This window comes from Dendrobates tinctorius, unplaced genomic scaffold (genome assembly GCF_039654945.1).
Source record: "Dendrobates tinctorius isolate UK_male_01 unplaced genomic scaffold, ASM3965494v1 ptg000155l, whole genome shotgun sequence".
Lineage (NCBI taxonomy): Eukaryota > Metazoa > Chordata > Amphibia > Anura > Dendrobatidae > Dendrobates > Dendrobates tinctorius.
The window spans coordinates 6,523,216-6,542,189 of NW_027361822.1; the positions used below are offsets into that span (position 1 = coordinate 6,523,216).

Genomic DNA, 18,974 nt, shown 5'->3' on the forward strand with positions numbered 1-18,974 from the left:
CCTGATCCCTGTGGATGTTTCCTGCACTTCATATCTTTGTCTTTTTTGTTCAATATTTAATAAAAATTCAGATATTGTAGATTTTTTTTTCTTTTAGATTTGTTCTGTGTTTTTGGTGCTGGAATAGAGATAATCTGTGATAAATCTCTGTATGTGACTATAATGGGACTGTGTGTTATACCGGGGGCAGGACGGGGCCATGACTGGATGTAGTGATCATGTGAAGCCGGTAACAGCTCCGGAGATTTCTTACATGGGATCTTTATGATGTTACATCGTCATCTTCTCCCCATTCAGGTCCCTACAATATCGGATCCTCTCAGTGGAGATCTTCTATATAAGAGAATTCTTCTGAGTGACCCTACAAGGATGGATAGGGACAGGGACAAGATGGCGGAGAGGATATTACACCTCACCCTAGAGATCCTCTTCCGGCTTACTGGAGAGGTGAGAGATTCTGATGACGTCACATTACATCATTCTTATCTATGGGAATAACAGACAGAACTGGAGAGGTGAGGACTCTGGAAATGTCTGTAGTGAGATTTATTAATGTGTCTCTCCATAACCAGGATTACACAGTAGTGAAGAAGACCTCTAGGGGGCGCTGTCAGGCCCCTGTGTCTGAGGGATGGGGAAGACCCCTGAGCCCAATCACGGGGCCTCCACCTCACTCCCTGATACATGAGGACATCAATGACCAGAAGACCCTAGAACTCGCCTACAAGATGATTGAGCTGCTGTCTGGAGAGGTGACACTGCTGGGAATGCTGGGACATTATACAGTATCGCTATGAAGGGATCGGGGAATGACTGTGTCATTGTGTGTGTCAGGTTCCTATAAGGTGTCAGGATGTCACCGTCTATTTCTCCATGGAGGAGTGGGAGTATTTAGAAGGACAAAAAGATCAGTACCAGGACGTCATGATGGAGGTTCCCCAGCCCCTCACATCACCAGGTAATAGACAGGACTAAATACACACGGCCTATAATTATCTGTATGTAAAGAATGAATTCAGTCCCTGTATTTTATTTCTCCAGTTCTATCCAGTGAGAGGACAACACCAGAGAGATGTCCCCGTCCTCTTCTTCCACAGGACTGTAAACAAGAAGATCCCAATTTTCCTCAGGAACATCAGGTAGATGGAGAGAAGGTGTCATTAAATTTCCCCTATATTGTATAGAAGGCTGTGAAAGTCTTGTATTTAGTCTTATTTTATCCACCAGTATTATACTTTAAAAGGAAACATTTATTTGAGACACCTGTCTTCTCCTATTTGAAACATCTCTGCATGGAATAGACCCCTGAACTCAGTGTGTGAATTCATGTTAGAAATGAAAAAAACACAAAAGAGAATGAAGCAAAAAGCAAAACATTGATCATTTCACACAAAACTCCAAAAATGGGCCAGACAAAAGTATTGGCACCCTCAGCCTAATACTTTGTTGCACAACCTTTAGCCAAAATAACTGCGACCAACCGCTTCCGGTAACCATCAATGAGTTTCTTACAATGCTCTGCTGGAATTTTAGACCATTCTTCTTTGGCAAACTGCTCCAGGTCCCTGATATTTGAAGGGTGCCTTCTCCAAACTGCCATTTTTAGATTTCTCCACAGGTGTTCTATGGGATTCAGGTCTGGACTCATTGCTGGCCACCTTAGAAGTCTCCAGTGCTTTCTCTCAAACCATTTTCTAGTGCTTTTTGAAGTGTGTTTTGGGTCATTGTCCTGCTGGAAGACCCATGACCTCTGAGGGAGACCCAGCTTTCTCACACTGGGCCCTACATTATGCTGCAAAATTTGTTGGTAGTCTTCAGACTTCATAATGCCATGCACACGGTCAAGCAGTCCAGTGCCAGAGGCAGCAAAGCAACCCCAAAACATCAGGGAACCTCCGCCATGTTTGATTGTAGGGACCGTGTTCTTTTCTTTGAATGCCTCTTTTTTTCTCCTGTAAACTCTATGTTGATGCCTTTGCCCAAAAAGCTCTACTTTTGTCTCATCTGACCAGAGAACATTCTTCCAAAACGTTTTAGGCTTTTTCAGGTAAGTTTTGGCAAACTCCAGCCTGTCTTTTTTATGTCTCGGGGCAAGAAGTGGGGTCTTCCTGGGTCTCCTATCATACAGTCCCTTTTCATTCAGACGCCGACGGATAGTACAGGTTGACACTGTTGTACCCTCGGACTGCAGGGCAGCTTGAACTTGTTTGGATGTTAGTCGAGGTTCTTTATCCAATATCCGCACAATCTTGCGTTGAAATCTCTTGTCAATTTTTCTTTTCCGTCCACATCTAGGGAGGTTAGCCACAGTGCCATGGGCTTTAAACTTCTTGATGACACTGCGCATGGTAGACACAGGAACATTCAGGTCTTTGGATATGGACTTGTAGCCTTGAGATTGCTCATGCTTCCTCACAATTTGGTTTCTCAAGTCCTCAGACAGTTCTTTGGTCTTCTTTCTTTTCTCCATGCTCAATGTGGTGCACACAAGGACACAGGACAGAGGTTGAGTCAACTTTAATCCATGTCAACTGGCTGCAAGTGTGATTTAGTTATTGCCAACACCTGTTAGGTGCCACAGGTAAGTTACAGGTGCTGTTAATTACACAAATTAGAGAAGCATCACATGATTTTTCGAACAGTGCCAATACTTTTGTCCACCCTCTTTTTTATGTTTGGTGTGGAATTATATCCAATTTGGCTTTAGGACAATTCTTTTTGTGTTTTTTCATTTAAGACAAATTAAATGAAGATAATAATACCAAAGAATTTGTGTTTGCAATAATTTTCAGGAAGAAACTGAGTATTATCTGACAGAATTGCAGGGGTGTCAATACTTTTGGGCACAACTGTATGCCGCAGTGACAAGGCCTCAGGTGCAGGATAAAGGCAGGATTTTAAGGAGCTCTCTCAGCGTGCGCCCTTTCTCCTCGGCTACATAGCCACACCCCCCCAAAGAAACTAATAACTGTAAGATACAATTTTGTTACGCTCCAGGAAGACCTCCAGGCCTCTCTTGAACTGAGTTCGCCATCACCACCTCCTCAGGCAGGGAATTCCAGATTCTCACTTCCCTAACAGTAACAAATCCTCTTCTATGTTGGTGAAAAAACCTTCTCTCCTCTAGACGCAAAGAATGCCCGCTTGTGACCATCACCTTCCTTGGTATAAACAGATCCTCTGAGAGATATTTGTATTGTCCCCTTATATACTTATACATGGTTATTAGATCGCCCCTCAGTCGTCTTTTTTCTTGACTAAATAAACCTAATTTTTCTAATCTCTCTGAGTATTGTAATTCCCCCATCCCCTTGATTAATTTTGTTGCCCTCCTTTGTACCCACTCTAGTTCCATTAAATCCTTCCTTAGCACCGTTGCCCAAAACTGTACACAGTACTCCATGTGCGGTCTAACCAGGGATTTGTACAGAGGCAGTATAAGGCTCTCATCATGTGTATCCAGACCTCTTTTAATGCACCCCATGATCCTGTTTGCCTTGGCAGCCGCTGTCTGGCACTGGCTGCTCCAGGTAAGTTTATCATTAACTAGGATCCCCAAGTCCTTCTCCATGTCAGATTTACCCAGTGGTTTCCCGTTCAGTGTGTAATGTTGATATTGATTCCTTCTTCCCACATGTATAACCTTACATTTATCATTGTTAAACCAAATATGCATCTTTCGGCCCAAGTTTCCAACTCATCCAGATCCATTTGTAGCAGAATACTATCTTGTATTAACTGCGTTACATAGTTTTGAATCATCTGCAAATATCGATATTTTACTGTTAACCTTCTACCAAATCGCTAATAAATATGTTGAAGAGAATAGGTCCAAATAATAATAACAGAATAATATCCCTCAGAAACCCTGCAAATATTTTACCAAAAATAGAGGTTATACTTACTGGCCTATAATTTCCAGTTTCACTTTTAGAGCCCTTTTTGAATATTGGTACCATATTTGCTATGCACCAGTCCTGTGGAACAGGCCCCGTTGCTATAGAGTCCCTAAATATAAGAAATAATGGCTTACATTTCTTAGTTTTTTTAGTACTCGTGGGTGTATGCCATCCGGACCCGGAGATTTATCTATTTTAATCTTATTTAGCCGGTTTCGCACCTCTTCTTGGGTTAGATTGGTGACCCTTAATATAGGGTTTTCTTAAGGGGGTTTTACACTAAGCGATATCGCTAGCAATATCGCTAAAACGTCACTGGTTTTGTGACGTTATAGCGATATTGCTAGCGATATCGCTATGTGTGATACTTACCAACGACCGGCTCCCCCGCTGTCCATCGCTGATCGCGCGAGAATGTCCGGCTCCATTTCTCGTCGGGCGCTTCCTGCTGAGACTTCCTGCTGTGACGTCCAGCGACGCGTGGAGGCGGGCGGGAGGACGCAGGATCGCTGTGTGTGAATGGTAAGTATCGTGCGCTGCGTCGCTGCTGCATCGCTGTGAGATCTTTCTGTATGAAAGCTCACTAGCGATCATTTAGCGATGCACCAGCGATCCTGACCGGGTCGGATCGCTGGTCGGATCGCTGGTGCATCGCTAAATGTAAAAGGGCCTTTAGGCTGGCTTCACATTTGCTTATGGATGAGCTGCTGCCGTCTGCGGACTTCTTCTGTGAAGCTCCGCCCACGGCTGCATTTCCTCCGGTCAGCTTCGCCTACGTCCACATACTTCTGCATGTTGCCTGCATACTCTATCTTTAGCATTGGGTGCGCAGGTCGTGTGGATGCCTCCGCATGCGTCGTTTTGACGTTGCGGCGACCCGCGTCAAGTGCATCATGTTGAAATTTTATGCGGGCGCCGCATCGTCAAAATGACACATGCGAAGGCATCCGCATGACCTGCATACCCAGTGCTCAAGATAGGGTATCCAGGCCACATGCAGAAGTATGTGGACATAGGCGGAGCTGACTGAATGAGGTGCGTCCGTGGGAGAAGCTTCACGGAGGAAGTCCGCAGACAGCCGCAGATCCTCCATACGCAAATGTGAACCAGGCCTTAGTATCTCGGCATTTCACCTAGCATTTCATTTTCCACCGTGAGTACCGTGGAGAAGAAGGTGTTTAATATATTACCTTTTTCCTCGTTATCTACAACTATTCTTTCTGCACAATTTTTAAAGGGCCTACACTTTCACTTATGATTCTTTTACTATTGATATAGTTGAAGAACAGCTTGGTATTAGTTTTACTCTCCTTAGCAATGTGCTTCTCTGTTTCATTTTTGGCAGCTTTAATTAGTTTTTTAGATAAAGTATTTTTCTGCCTATAGTTTTTTTAGAGCTTCAACGGTGCCATTCTGCTTCAGTAGTTTAAATGCTTTCTTTTTGTTGTTAATTGCCCCTCTTACTTCTTTGTTTAGCCACATTGGGTTTTTCCTATTTCTTGGCCTTTTATTCCCACAAGGTATAAACCGCTTACAATGCATATTAAGGATGTTCTTAAACATTTCCCATTTATTATCTGCATTCATATTTCTGAGGACATTGTCCCAGTCAACCAGATTAAGGGCATCTCTAAGCTGGTCAAACTTCTGGTTATAATTAAGAGCCTACAGATTGAATTTATACAAGAGACCTGCAGCTATGTGATAACAAATGCTATCACATCATGTATGGTCGTCATGTTCATTTATGATCTTTTTTGTTATTCATTTCACAGAACTTCCCCCATCTTTCTATTATTTTTACAATATTTGTTTCAGGATAAATATCTGACCTATAATAATACTACAGAGACACATGTGAGGGGTGATGAGCGGTGTAAAGAGGAGATTCCTACAGATAACTGCACAGGTGAGTAGTGACCACTAAATGCAGGGAAGTGATAGATTTTACTCTGTCAATGGCTCTTAGAATTAGGCTTTGAATTGTTTAGGGTTTGTTAACAGTTTGTTGATGTAGATTTTTCAAGCAAAAAACATACCCTTTTACACTATTTTGTACAATCATCTCTCTGCATCTGAATTGCTGCAGAAAAAATATTTTGTAATCACATGATATCGCTAAATGTACCTGTAACGCTCGCGCCGTGACTGAGTGTCGCAATCGCGGATTGTGGCCCCACTGTGCCACAAACCAGACTACCCTGGAAGGGCATGACTAAGCAGCTACCTTGGTGTTCACTAGAGCTTCGGATGGTGAGGTTAGACTTGTGCGGCACTTAACTGCCAGGTACCAATCCTGGGTGGTGTCTGGCTGTAGCAGCTGATCCCACTGGGGGACGGATCACTAATGACCGGTATGCGCAAGTACTGGTACGACTGGTACTCTTGATGGGCATGGCTGGCACTCTGGCAGGTGGCCACAGTTGGCACTCTGGCAGGCGGGCACGGCTGGCACTCTGACAGGCGGGCACGGCTGGCACTCTGACAGGCGGGCACGGCTGGCACTCTGGCAGGCACGGCTGGCACTCTGGCAGGCACGGCTGGCACTCTGGCAGGCACTGCTGGCACTCAGGCAGGCAGGGGTAGGATAAGAGAGCAGGTAGGAACCAGTTCAGACTGAAGGAACCAAAACCATAGGAGGCAGGACAGGAGCAGAGCAGAACCGCAAGGTGGGGAATAGAGAGCAGAGCCGCAGGGTGCAGAGTAGAGAGCAGAGCCGCAGGGTGCGGAGCGAAGAACAAAGCAGAGCCGCAGGGTGTGGAGCGAATAGCAGAGCAGAACTGCAAGGTGTGGAGCGAAGAAAAGAGCAGAAAGAGTAGACACAAGGCTACACACAGCTGAGTAGGGAAGGAAACAGACAGGGACACAAACAGGCACAAGAAACAGACTTAGTACAGACAAGGACGGACATGGGAACAAGTACAGGACAAAGGATACAGACCTGGGCATACAGCTCCCAGCAAGGCGGAACCCAAGACACACAGAGTACAGAAACTGGTCTGGGTTTGCAACCCTCAGAGAGGCAGAACACAAGACACACAGAACACAGAAACGGGCCTGGGTATGCAGCCCCCAGAGTGGCGGAAAACAGAACAAAACCTGGCAACTCCGCAGCAAAGTACAGACTGACAGACTTTGTTGCTCAGGCATCTCTCTATGGGTGGAGATGCCTTAAATACCTGATACCTCCTGACAATAGGCTGGGACCAAATTAGGGGTGTGCACTCTGTCTCTATAAAACTCAGGAAATGCCGGTGTCCCCGCCCTAAGCATAGAACCAGGAAGTATGCAGAAAGCAAGGACATGAGGCACACAGCATGGAGCAGGCAGAGGACAAAACTCAGCATGGCCCGGGGTGGTGAGTAAGATGGGAGATGGGAAGCCATGCAGTGATGCCGGCAGGGATGTCACAGTACCTTTGAAGTTCTATGTTTACATCTTTTACATGTCTAGTAGTGAGAGGGCGGGAAGTGGGGGCCGAGTTTCGGCTCTGGTACTTAATGAGAAATTAAAATACACCATGTAACCAGGGCTGGGGAAAAATTGGAGAAGTGAAATAACAGCTAGGAGTGTTCCGGGAAAGTTGACTACATAAAAAACAGATAAGTGTAACTTTATTAGTTATAGAAAGTAAGTCACATGTGTATACTTAATTTTAGTGCATGCAAAAAGATGTCTATTGTCTTTAACCCCTTCATGATCCAGCCTATTTTGACCTTAATGACCTGGCCATTTTTTGCAATTCTGACCAATGTCCCTTTATGAGGTAATAACTCAGGAACGCTTCAACGCATCGTAGTGATTCCGAGATTGTTTTTTCGTGACATATTGTGCTTCATGTTAGTGGTAAATTTAGGTCGATAATTTTTGCGTTTATTTGTGAAAAAAACGGAAATTTGGCGAAAATTTTGCAATTTACAAATTTTGAATTTTTATTCTGTTAAACCAGAGAGTTATGTGAAACAAAATAGTTACTAAATAACATTTCCCACATGTCTACTTTACATCAGCACAATTTTGGAAACAAATTTTTTTTTTTGCTAGAAAGTTATAAGGGTTAAAAGTTGACCAGCGATTTCTCATTTTTACAACAAAATTTACAAAACCATTTTTTTTAGGGACCACCTCACATTTGAAGTCACTTTGAGGGGTCTATATGGCAGAAAATACCCAAAAGTGACACCATTCTAAAAACTGCACCCCTCAAGCTACTCAAAACTACATTCAAGAAGATTATTAACCCTTCAGGTGCTTCACAGGAACTAAAGCAACGTGGAAGGCAAAAATGGACATTTTAATTTTTCCAACAAAAATTTTCTTTTAGCATCAGTTTTTTCATTTTCACATGGGTAACAGGATAAAATGGATCCTAAAATTTGTTGGGCAATTTCTCCTGAGTACACCGATACCTCATATGTGGTCATAAACCACTGTTTGGGCGCACGGCAGGGCTCAGAAGGGAAGGAGCGCCATTTGACTTTTTGAATGGAAAATATGCTTGAATGTTTAGCAGTTGCCATGTCGCGTTTGGAGAGCCATTGTGCGCTAAACATTGGAGCTTCCCCACAAGTGACCCCATTTTGGCAACTAGACCCTCCAAGGAACTTACCTAGATGCATAGTGAGCACTTTGAACCCCCAGGTGCTTCAAATTGATCCGTAAAAAAAAGGACTTTTTTTCACAAAAATTTTATTTAGCCTCAGTTTTTTCATTTTCACATGGGCAACAGGATAAAATGGATCCTAAATTTTGTTGGGCAATTTCTCCTGAGTACAATCGATACCTCATATGTGGTCATAAACCACTGTTTGGGCGCACGGCAGGGCCCGGAAGGGAAGGAGCGCCATTTGACTTTTTGATTGGAAAATTAGCTCCAATCGTTAGCGGACGCCATGTCGCGTTTGGAGAGCCCCTGTGTGCCTAAACATTGGAGCTCCCCCACAAGTGACCCCATTTTGGAAACTAGATCCCCGAAGGAACTTATCTAGATGTTTGGTGAGCACTTTGAACCCCCAAGTGCTTCACAGAAGTTTATAACGCAGAGCAGTGAAAATAAAAAATCATTTTTTTTGCTCAAAAATTATTTTTTAGCCCGCTATTTTTTATTTTCACAAGGCTATCAGGACAAATTGAACCACAAAAGTTGTGCAATTTGTCCTGAGTACACCGATACCTCATATGTGGGGGGGAACCACTGTTTGGGAGCATGGGAGACCTCAGAAGGGAAGGAGCGCCATTTTGGAATGCAGACTTTGATGGAATTTTCTGCGGGCATCATGTTGCGTTTGCAGAGCCCCTGATGTACCTAAACAGTAGAAACCCCCACAAGTGACCCCATTTTGGAAACTAGAACCCCCAAGGAGCTTATCTAGATGTGTAGTAGATGGTGGTTTCCGAAAGGAGCCACCCCTTGGCTGGGTCCTTCCCTGGAGGAAGATCTGGCTAGTCCCGTGTTTGAAACTCTTAAATGAGGCTCCACGGACTTTATTTGCATATTCGTATTTCCCAGGGAGCAATGCACCTAGGATTTCCCTGTGATTGAGCGCCTTTGCCGGCTGCCGCAGTGTTTTCTTTGACTGGTCTCCCTGAGGTCAGTGATTGTTTCGTGATGTTGGTCTACGAGGCATTGCTCCCACCTAGCCAGAATCCTATCCAACACTGAGGGTCAACACCCCGAAACAGCTGTCTGTGGATGGATACCTGGCCTTGGTTTTCCCTTGTCATATCTGTAAACTCGTAAAGAGCTGGATATTGACGTAAAGGGCCACTTAATATGGTGGTTTCCGAAAGGAGCCACCCCTTGGCTTGGTCCTTCCCTGGAGGAAGATCTGGCTAGTCCCGTGTTTGAGACTCTTAAATGAGGCTCCACGGACTTTATTTGCATATTCGTATTTCCCAGGGAGCAATGCACCTAGGATTTCACTGTGATTGAGCGCCTTTGCCGGCTGCCGCAGTGTTTTCTTTGACTGGTCTCCCTGAGGTCAATGATTGTTTTGTGATGTGTAGTGAGCACTCTGAACCCTCAAGTGCTTCACAGAAGTTTAGAAACGCAGAGCTATGAAAATAAAAAATTATTTTTTTCCCTGAAAAATGATTTTATAGCCTGCTATTTTTTATTTTCCCAAGGGTAACAGGATAAATTGGACCCCAAAAGTTGTTGTCCAGTTTGTCCTGAGTACGCTGGTACCCCATATGTGGGGGGAACCACTGTTTGGGCGCACGGCAGGGCTCAGAAGGGAAGGAGCGTCATTTAACTTTTTGAGTGGAAAATTAGCTCCAATCGTTAGCAGACACCATGTCGTTTTTGGAGAGCCCCTGTGTGCGTAAACTTTGGAGCTCCCCCACAAATGACCCCATTTTGGAAACTAGACCCCTAAGGAACTTATCTATATGCATAGTGAGCACTTTGAACCCCCAGGTGCTTCACAGAAGTTTATAACGCAGAGCCTTGAAAATAAAAAATATTTTTTTTCCTCAAAAAATGATTTTTAGTCCACTATTTTTTATTTTCACAAGGGTAACAGGATAAATTGGACCCCAAAAGTTGTTGTCCAGTGTGTCCTGAGTACGCTGGTGCCCCATATGTGGGGGGGGGGGGACCACTGTTTGGGCACACGTTGGGGCTCGGAAGGGAAGTAGTGACATTTTGAAATGCCGACTTGATGGAATGGTCTGTGGGCGTCATGTTACGTTTGCAGAGCCCTTGATGTACCTAAACAGTGGAAACCCCCCACAAATGACCCCATTTTGGAAACGAGACCACCCAAGGAACTAATCTAGATGTGAGGTGAGCACTTTGCACCCCCAAGTGCTTCACAGAAGTTTATAACGCAGAGCCATGAAAATAAAAAAAATTTTTCCACAAAAATAATTATTTTAGCCCCCATTTTTTTATTTTCCCAAGGGTAACAGGAGAAATTAGACACACAAAGTTGTTGTGCAATTTTTCCTGAGTACGCTGATACCCCATAAGTCGGGGTAAACCACTGTTTGAGCACACGTCGGGGCTCGAAATGGAGGGAGCACTGTTTGACTTTTTGAACGTAAAATTGGCTGGAATAAATGGTGGTTGCATTTGGTGACCCCATGATGTGCCTAAACAGTGGGAACCCCTCAATTCTATCTCCAACCCTAACCCCAACACACCCCTAACCCTAACCACAACCCTAACCCCAACACACCCCTAACCCTAATCCTAACTCTAACCCTAACCACAAGCCTAACCATAATCCCAACCCCAACCAACCCTTAACCCTAATCCCAATCCTAATTACAACCCTAATCCCAACCCTAACTCTAATCCCAACCCTAACCCTATTTCTAACCCTAACCCTATTTCTAACCCTAACCCTATTTCTAACCCTAACCCTATTTCTAACCCTATTTCCAACCCTAGCCCTAACCCTAATGGAAAAATAAAAAACAAATATTTTCTTTATTTTATTATTTGTCCCTACCCATGGGGGTGATAAGGGGGGGCGTTGATTTACTTTTTTTATTATTTTGATCACTGTGAAAGTTTATCATCGTGATCAAAATAAATGAATCTGCAGCGTTACAGATTCGATTCAGCGCACTGCGCATGCGCCCGCCATTTTCCAAGATGGTGGCGCCCATGATGCTGGACGGCGGGACACCGGGATGGCTAGCGGGAGTTCGGAGGCACCATGGAGGGTGAGAGGAGGTGATCGGAGGGCAGGGGCGAGCGGAGGGAAGGCGGGGGGGCAGATTATGACAGCGGCTGCCGATCGGTGCCGTCAGATGGTGGTGGCAGCCGATCAGTGCCGTCAGTCGGTGTGGGGGGTCGGGACTCGGTCTCCAGCCATGTCCGATGCTATTTCAGCATCGGCCATGGCTGGATTGTAATATTTCACCAAATTTCATTGGTAAAATATTACAATCGCTCTGATTGGCAGTTTCACTTTTGACAGCCAATCATAGCAATCGTAGGCACGTGGGAGCTAAGCCAAGCCCCCTGGGGTTAACTATGAAGGGTCCTTTGTGTGCGGGTCGGCTGACCTTTCAGTGACCCCGGTCACCCAACCCGCAGGGGGGCAATCAATTCATGACGCCACATAGGCGTCATGGGTCGTATTGGCACGACTTTTCATGACGCCTACGTGGCGTCAAAGGTCGGGAAGGGGTTAAGCAAGGTGATCTACGAATGAACCCGGGAATGGAAACCATGGTTTGCAGAGGACATTGATGCAAATTCTTGTGGTGGAATTCAATGTTTTGTTGGCATCCATCAGGTACAAAAAAAGTGTAACAGACTTGTCCTTTTTTCATGTATCCATTGCTTAGTTCCATAAAAAAAAAATCAAAGCCCTGCACTTACTTCAAAGCAATGGCTTATTTTTACATGACCATATTGTGCCTCTTATTTGCCTGTTCTGTGTTAGACTGCATGTAGCTGTCAGGAAGGGTATGACATGGAGACCACCTTTTTGCACTGACTTACAGTCTTCTTTATGAGTCGCCAAAGAGCAGAAAACTGGAAACGATTAGTGACTGAGATAGTGAAACATGAACCTATAGAGAAGTGAAAAATTTGAATGTGTTGGCTTCAACATCAAAGTGAAGAATGAAAAGAGCACAGGACTGGTAGCCTAATATTGTAATCTATTAGTGCCTGTTTATAGTCTACTTTCTTAATCAATTGATAATTGAATTGCATTACAATTTGTATTAAAATGTTTAAAATATATAATAATATTAATATACTTTCACTGTAATTGAAAAAAAAATAAAAAGTTTTATTCTTGGCAGATGACTTTACCAGGAGCTTAGCGGGATATCTGATGTTTTCAGATTTTGCTGCACATGATTATGGCATTACAGCAGATACATGGGAAGAGCATGCCATTATCCCAGATACACCTCAAGCCCATCTAAGAAGAAATCTGTCATCTGATCCTTTTCAACAAATCTATTCATCTGCTTCATCAATGACCAATATGCAAACCAAAAGTCACACAAGCATTTTTGAACATCAAATAGCTCACATAGGGGAAAAACCATTTTCATGTTCAGAATGTGGAAAATGTTATAGTATTAAATCAAGACTTGTTACACATCAGAGAAGTCACACAGGGGAAAAGCCATATTTATGTTCTGAATGTGGGAAATTTTTTAAACGGAAATCAGTTTTAGTTGTACATCAGAGAATTCACACAGGGGAAAAGCCATATTCATGTTCAGAATGTGGGAAATGCTTTACAAAGAGATCACATCTTGTTACACATCAGAGAATTCACACAGGAGAAAAGCCATATTTATGTTCAGAATGTGGGAAATATTATAGCGAAAAATCAAAACTTGCTACACATCAGAGAATTCACACAGGGGAGAAGCCATTTTCATGTTCAGAATGTGGAAAATGTTTTAATCAGAAAAAAAATCTTGTGGCACATCAGAGAATTCACACAGGAGAGAAGCCATTTTCATGTTCCGAATGTGGGAAATGTTATAGCGAGAAATCAAAACTTGTTACACATCAGAAGATGCACACAGGGAATAAGCCATTTTCATGTTCAAAATGTGGAAAATGTTTTACAGAGAAATCACATCTTGTTACACATCAGAGAAGCCACACAGGGGAGAAGCCATTTTCATGTTCAGAATGTGGGAAACGTTATAATGAAAAATCCAATCTTGTTAAACATCAGAGAATTCACACAGGGGAGAAGCCATTTTCATGCTCAGAATGTGGAAAATGTTTTAATCGAAAGTCAAATCTTGTTACACATCAGAGAATTCACACAGGGGAGAAGCCATTTTCATGCTTAGAATGTGGAAAAAGTTTTAGTCGAAAAATTATTCTTGTTACACATCAGAGAATTCACACAGGTGACAAGCCATTTTCATGTTCAGAATGTGGGCAACATTATAACGAGAAATCCAAACTTGTTACACATCAGAGAATACACACAGGTGAGAAGCCATTTTCATGTTCACAATGTGGAAAATGTTTTAATCGGAAAACGCATCTTGTTAGACATCAAAAAAGTCACACAAAGGATAAGCCATTTTCATGCTCAGAATGTGGGAAATGTTATCGTGAGAAATTCAAACTTGTTACACACCAGAGAAGTCACACAGGGGAGAAGCCATTTTCATGTTTAGAATGTGGGAAATATTTTAATCGAAAAACAAATCTTGTTAGACATCAGAAAATTCACACAGGGAATGAGGCATGTTCCGAATGTGGTAAATATTTTACAGAAAAATCATGTCTTGTTGCACATCAGAGAATTCATATTGGGGATAAATCATTTTTATGTTCCTAATGTGGGAATTTTTTAGCATTAAATCAAGTCTTATTAAACATCAGAGAAATCACACAGAGGAAAAACTATCTTCATGTTAGAAATATTGAAAATTTTTAAACAGAAATAAATTTTAGGTTCCATCCAGACTTCAATGTTTTTTATAAATAGGAAAAATACGGACCATTATTCATCAGTGTTTTGGATCCAAGTTTCATCAGTGTTTCATTAGTGTGTAAGATTTTGCCATCAGTATTTCATCAGTGATTTTTACGTATGAAAAATAAATTAATTGCAACGCATCTCCTATCCTTTGTGATCTTACACACTAGGGTCACAATGCGCTCTATAGAAAAAATAAAACTGAGTTTTATTCAAAGTCTCACCCTCTATACTTGCTACACATAATGATCTGTAATATCCTTTAAAAAATAGTTTATTTTGGTTTTGACTCAATGTAAGCCCTTGAACACTTAATAGCAGTTAAAATAGGATTTGGGTAATTTAATATAGAGCAGCAATAAGAGCCCGACCGCTTTTTGAAATGCTCTCCAATTTACTTATTTGTAATTTGTAAAGAATATTTAATATTATTAATATTAATTTATATTTCATGTTTCAAAGTAAACTTGCCAGATTACAGACAACATTCAGTATTATTCACTGTTTTAGGCAAGTCTAATCTCTAAATATTTATGCAGCAGCCTGCACCACTCCCATGTGTCTTTTACTATCTAATTAAATTTTTGGCTGAAATTCACTTAGTTTAATTTATAATAGTAATATGTAAGTGTTGATGAGTGATATTAGGGTGATTTGCTGCAACTAGGGATGAGCGAATCCCTTTGTATTCGGCTTCGGCTGCTGTCCAGCCCACATTTGAAGTGAATGAAGCGGAGAGCGAGCATGTGCCGTAGCACGCATTTGCGCTCCTTTCACTTTACCGGCTTCCGTCCCTGACAAAGTTTGTTGAAAGGCTGAGTGCAGGGCAGCCACTCAACAAATTTTGCAGCTGTAGGCCCTCCCTCGGTCTTAGCATAGATTACTAGTGGGAACGGAGAATGTGCACAGCCGAATACACAGGGATTCGCTCATCCCTAGCTGCAGCGTATCAAACTTTAACCCTCCGTCAGGAACAATGGATCTGACAGGCGCAGCTCTTCTACTTTCATTTCTCCCTTCTCACCAGATTTTCAGGAAACCCCCTCCCTCTAGATAGTCTCCTGGCTCTAGCTGCTGTGTGAAACCTGATACCACAGTTGGTCTGCAGAGCTTCAGGAAGGAAAATATAGCTGTGCTGGCTTTTCAGGCTCATTGGTCCCGAACACATCACACTTTATAAGGTTGGTATGTAATGTTTTTAGTCATTACTATTGTTTATTTAGCTTCTTTTATGAATGTATAGAGAAAGGTTTGTGGATATTTCATATAAATAAGGCAGATTTTCTTACAAATGAAAGTGTACTTCTCAGGAGTTTTGAAACTTGTGTATATCAAAGTTATTACTTTTATGTTGAGTAAATGGGTTTGTTTTGCACCTGATAATGTGTAGTCTCTTTTATTACATCCCTATGAAGGTCTCTGATCACTTTTAGATCACTGAAATTGAGAAAATTAGATATTCTAGGCATTTTTCTAGCCTGCGCATGACAGGCACATTGTTCCATTACGAGTTAGTGTGAATATTGTTCCTGACGGAGGGTTAATGAAATGTGGTTTTATATTTGTTATTTAGGCCTCCCACAGGTTTAGTCACTGTTGTCAGAAAAAATGGCGTGTTAGAGGAATGTGGTTAATTGGAGGGACAGCAGGCAGTATTACGGTTCTAAGCTGCCATCACATCGGCAGGTGTTGGCCAAGTTTTATTTCCTGCACTGTACAGAATAGCAACCAACATGTACTAGTGCTACCATCGCAGCCATCTAATTACTTAGATTCTGAGAAAAAGCGAGAATGCCAACAAGGTAACAATATCACGTGATTAGTAAGGTCAAGAGTGTTTGGTCAGTGGAAAAGTCTCAAGAAGAATGCTAAATTTCAAACCAAAACACAAGAATCCAAGGAGAAGGAACGTGTTAATAAACTTGACTTCAAGAAGACCGTGACTTCTTGTAGTGCTGAGCGAGTACCGTAATATTCGTAATCGCGATACTCGTAACGAGTACTTTGTAAAAATCGCGTATTCGTTCCAAATGGCGAGTACAATCAAAGTCAATGGGAAATGCGAGTAATTTTCTGCTGGACCCTACAAAGGGGTCTGGGGGACTGAGGAAAAGGCTGAAAAGGATGGGATAGTGATGAAACAGAATGGGAAGAGCCTGGAGAATATGCCTGCATGCATTTCTGAATCACATATGGTTTCTGGGAATAAGTTTGTCGCAGTATTACGCCACTTTTACAGATAAACAAGAACAACTACCAAACCTAGATTTCTATTGAATATGTATCCCCTATCTCAATCACAATGTGGGACAACCTGTCACATTGGCCTCCAATGACAGATATTAGTTTGATAGGACCACTCTACATTCAAGATTTGTTCACTGTAAAATGTTCATAGGGTTTGTAAAAATTATCCCTATGGGTTGAGTCATGGTTGACGCAGGAAGCCACCATCCCAATGGCCTCCAATCACAAATAGTAGCTAGGCTGGAGTAGGAATACTGTCCTAGTTTGTTCACTGCACAATGTGCATAGGATTTGTGAAAATTAGATCTATGGGCTGAGTCATGGTTGACACAGGAAGTCACCATTCCAAGGGCCTCTAATCACAAATAGTAGGTAGGCTGGAGTAGGAATACTGTTCTGGTTTGTCCACTGCACAATGTGCATAGAGTTTGTAAAATTAGCTCTATGGGCTGAGTCATGGTTGACGCCGGAAGCCACCATCCCAAGGGCCTCCAATCACAAATAGTAGTTAGGCTGGAGTAGGCATACTGTCCTGGTTTGTCCACTGCACAATGTGCATAGGGTTTGTAAAAATTAGCCCTATGGGCTGAGTCATGGTTAACGAAGAAAGGAAATGGTTTTTTATAGGAAGGTGTTGACATTAATAGCAGTAGTTAATCAGCATTTTTGGTGAATTTTAGTTGGCTTGCTGTCATCTGGAGGGATTGCAAACTGTGGAGATATCCAGTCCTTGTTGAATTTAATAAGAGTAAGTCTGTCTGCATTTTCCATGGAGAGGCGTGTGTGCCTATCAGTGATGATTGACCCAGCAGAACTGAAAAAACGCTCTGACATCACACTGGCAGACGGGCAGGCCAGCACCTCCAAGGAGAGGTCGGGCCAAGTGTTCAGCTTGGACACCCAATAATTAAAGGGAACTGAAGCATCAGAAAGGAGGCACATATGGTCACTTAAGGACCCCTTGACCATGTCCTGCAACATCTCCCTCTTTGGCATTGCTACAGGCACAGATAGCCCTTGCTGTTGTGCTGGTTTATTGAAAAGTGCCCAATTTGTGCACGTTTTCTCCACACCTCTGTTGGACCTGGTGTTCATGTCTCTCCTCATTATCTCTTGGTGTTGAAAACAGCCGCTACCTCTGCCACTAGCATTGTCTGAGGGTTGATGTTTTCCGCAACTGATCTACAATGGCCCTCTTCAACGATTCCATTGTAAAACTCTTTGGTGACTCCAAAAGGAGAGAAAGAAATTTCTCCTTGTACCGCCAATCAATAAAGGTGGCCATCCAGTATTGGCTGTTGGATAAAATGTGTATCACGTGAGGGTCTTGCCACAGACCCTTACACATGAACTGTGCCATGTGAGCCAAGTGCAAAAAGGCAAATGTTCTGTGTCCCCAACAGTAGAAACAGTACCCCTCCTCTCCTCATGCTGACTTGCCTCCACCTCTTCCTCTCCAGCCCATCAAGGCTGCATAGACATGAAACTTAGGTTGGGTGTCCCCTCTGTAGCATTAGGCGTCCCCTCGGTAGCACAGAAAGACAAGTCCTCTCCCTCCTCATATTCCTCCTCATCACCCAATGTTGCCTCAGAATATTGACTGGGCTGGGTAGTATCACCCATTGTGAAATCTGGTTCCATAACAACATGCTGGGCACTCAAAGCTTCCTCTATTATCACCTTTGTGGTAACCTAAATTCCTATTCAAGAAGGGTACCACACAATGGTATATCTATTAAAAATACAAATTTTATTAAACAATACATACAAGAATAAAAAGAAGGTGCTAGACCAAGCAAAAAGAGACTTATTGGCTATAGGAGCACAACACCAGCATTCACCAAGGCATTTGCACAGGGCACCATATCATTGCACTAAGGGGAAAAAAAACTGAACTATTCTGTCCACTACTGCGTCCATAATTAACCACCCTTAGGTATATTAAATTAGTCAGGACAATTATGCTTTAACCTCAGTGTGTAACCCCTATATGTGCCACAAGCATAGTTGTGTGGATGTGCAAAGTATACCTGTATTAGCCATTGTTACATACCGCAATATGCTGGTGGTGCTTCCTAGACGTCACTTATGCCCCGACGTGTGTTTCGCACTGCATCATGGAGGCGTGTCAGAGAAAGGGGCTACCCCATTTAAATACAAAGAGCCAGCTCTCGTCATTGGCCAATATCGACAAATCACACCTGATTAGAATATATTATCACTCCGTATATACACATTGCGTCTGCGCGTGAGGAAGGTCCTGTGTCATCTAGCAAGGCATAAACGGCGCATTCGCGGAATCACATGAAATCTGCTATCCAATGGGAGGAATAATTAGCGGTCATGTGGTCCGGGTAACGCCAGGTCCTGTCAGGACACTAGCGAACCGGGAAACACC

The 18,974-nt window shown here is 42.9% G+C and overlaps 1 protein-coding gene across 16 annotated transcripts in view; it reads left to right on the top strand.

Moving 5' to 3' along the window:
* Window positions 1-14,469, top strand: part of LOC141050961 (uncharacterized) — a 292,974-nt gene extending 278,505 nt beyond the window's left edge. For 14 of the 16 annotated variants that reach the window (XM_073547687.1, XM_073547688.1, XM_073547689.1 and 11 more), the window contains 6 exons: window positions 298-447; window positions 573-752; window positions 835-958; window positions 1,042-1,139; window positions 5,718-5,808; window positions 12,669-14,469. In XM_073547687.1, coding sequence (XP_073403788.1) covers window positions 298-447; window positions 573-752; window positions 835-958; window positions 1,042-1,139; window positions 5,718-5,808; window positions 12,669-14,188 — 2,163 coding nt within the window. In that variant the 3' untranslated portion in view covers window positions 14,189-14,469. The remainder of the gene's footprint in view (window positions 1-297; window positions 448-572; window positions 753-834; window positions 959-1,041; window positions 1,140-5,717; window positions 5,809-12,668) is intronic. The other 2 variants (XM_073547704.1, XM_073547705.1) reach the window with 1 other exon arrangement.
* Window positions 14,470-18,974: the final 4,505 nt, after the last annotated feature.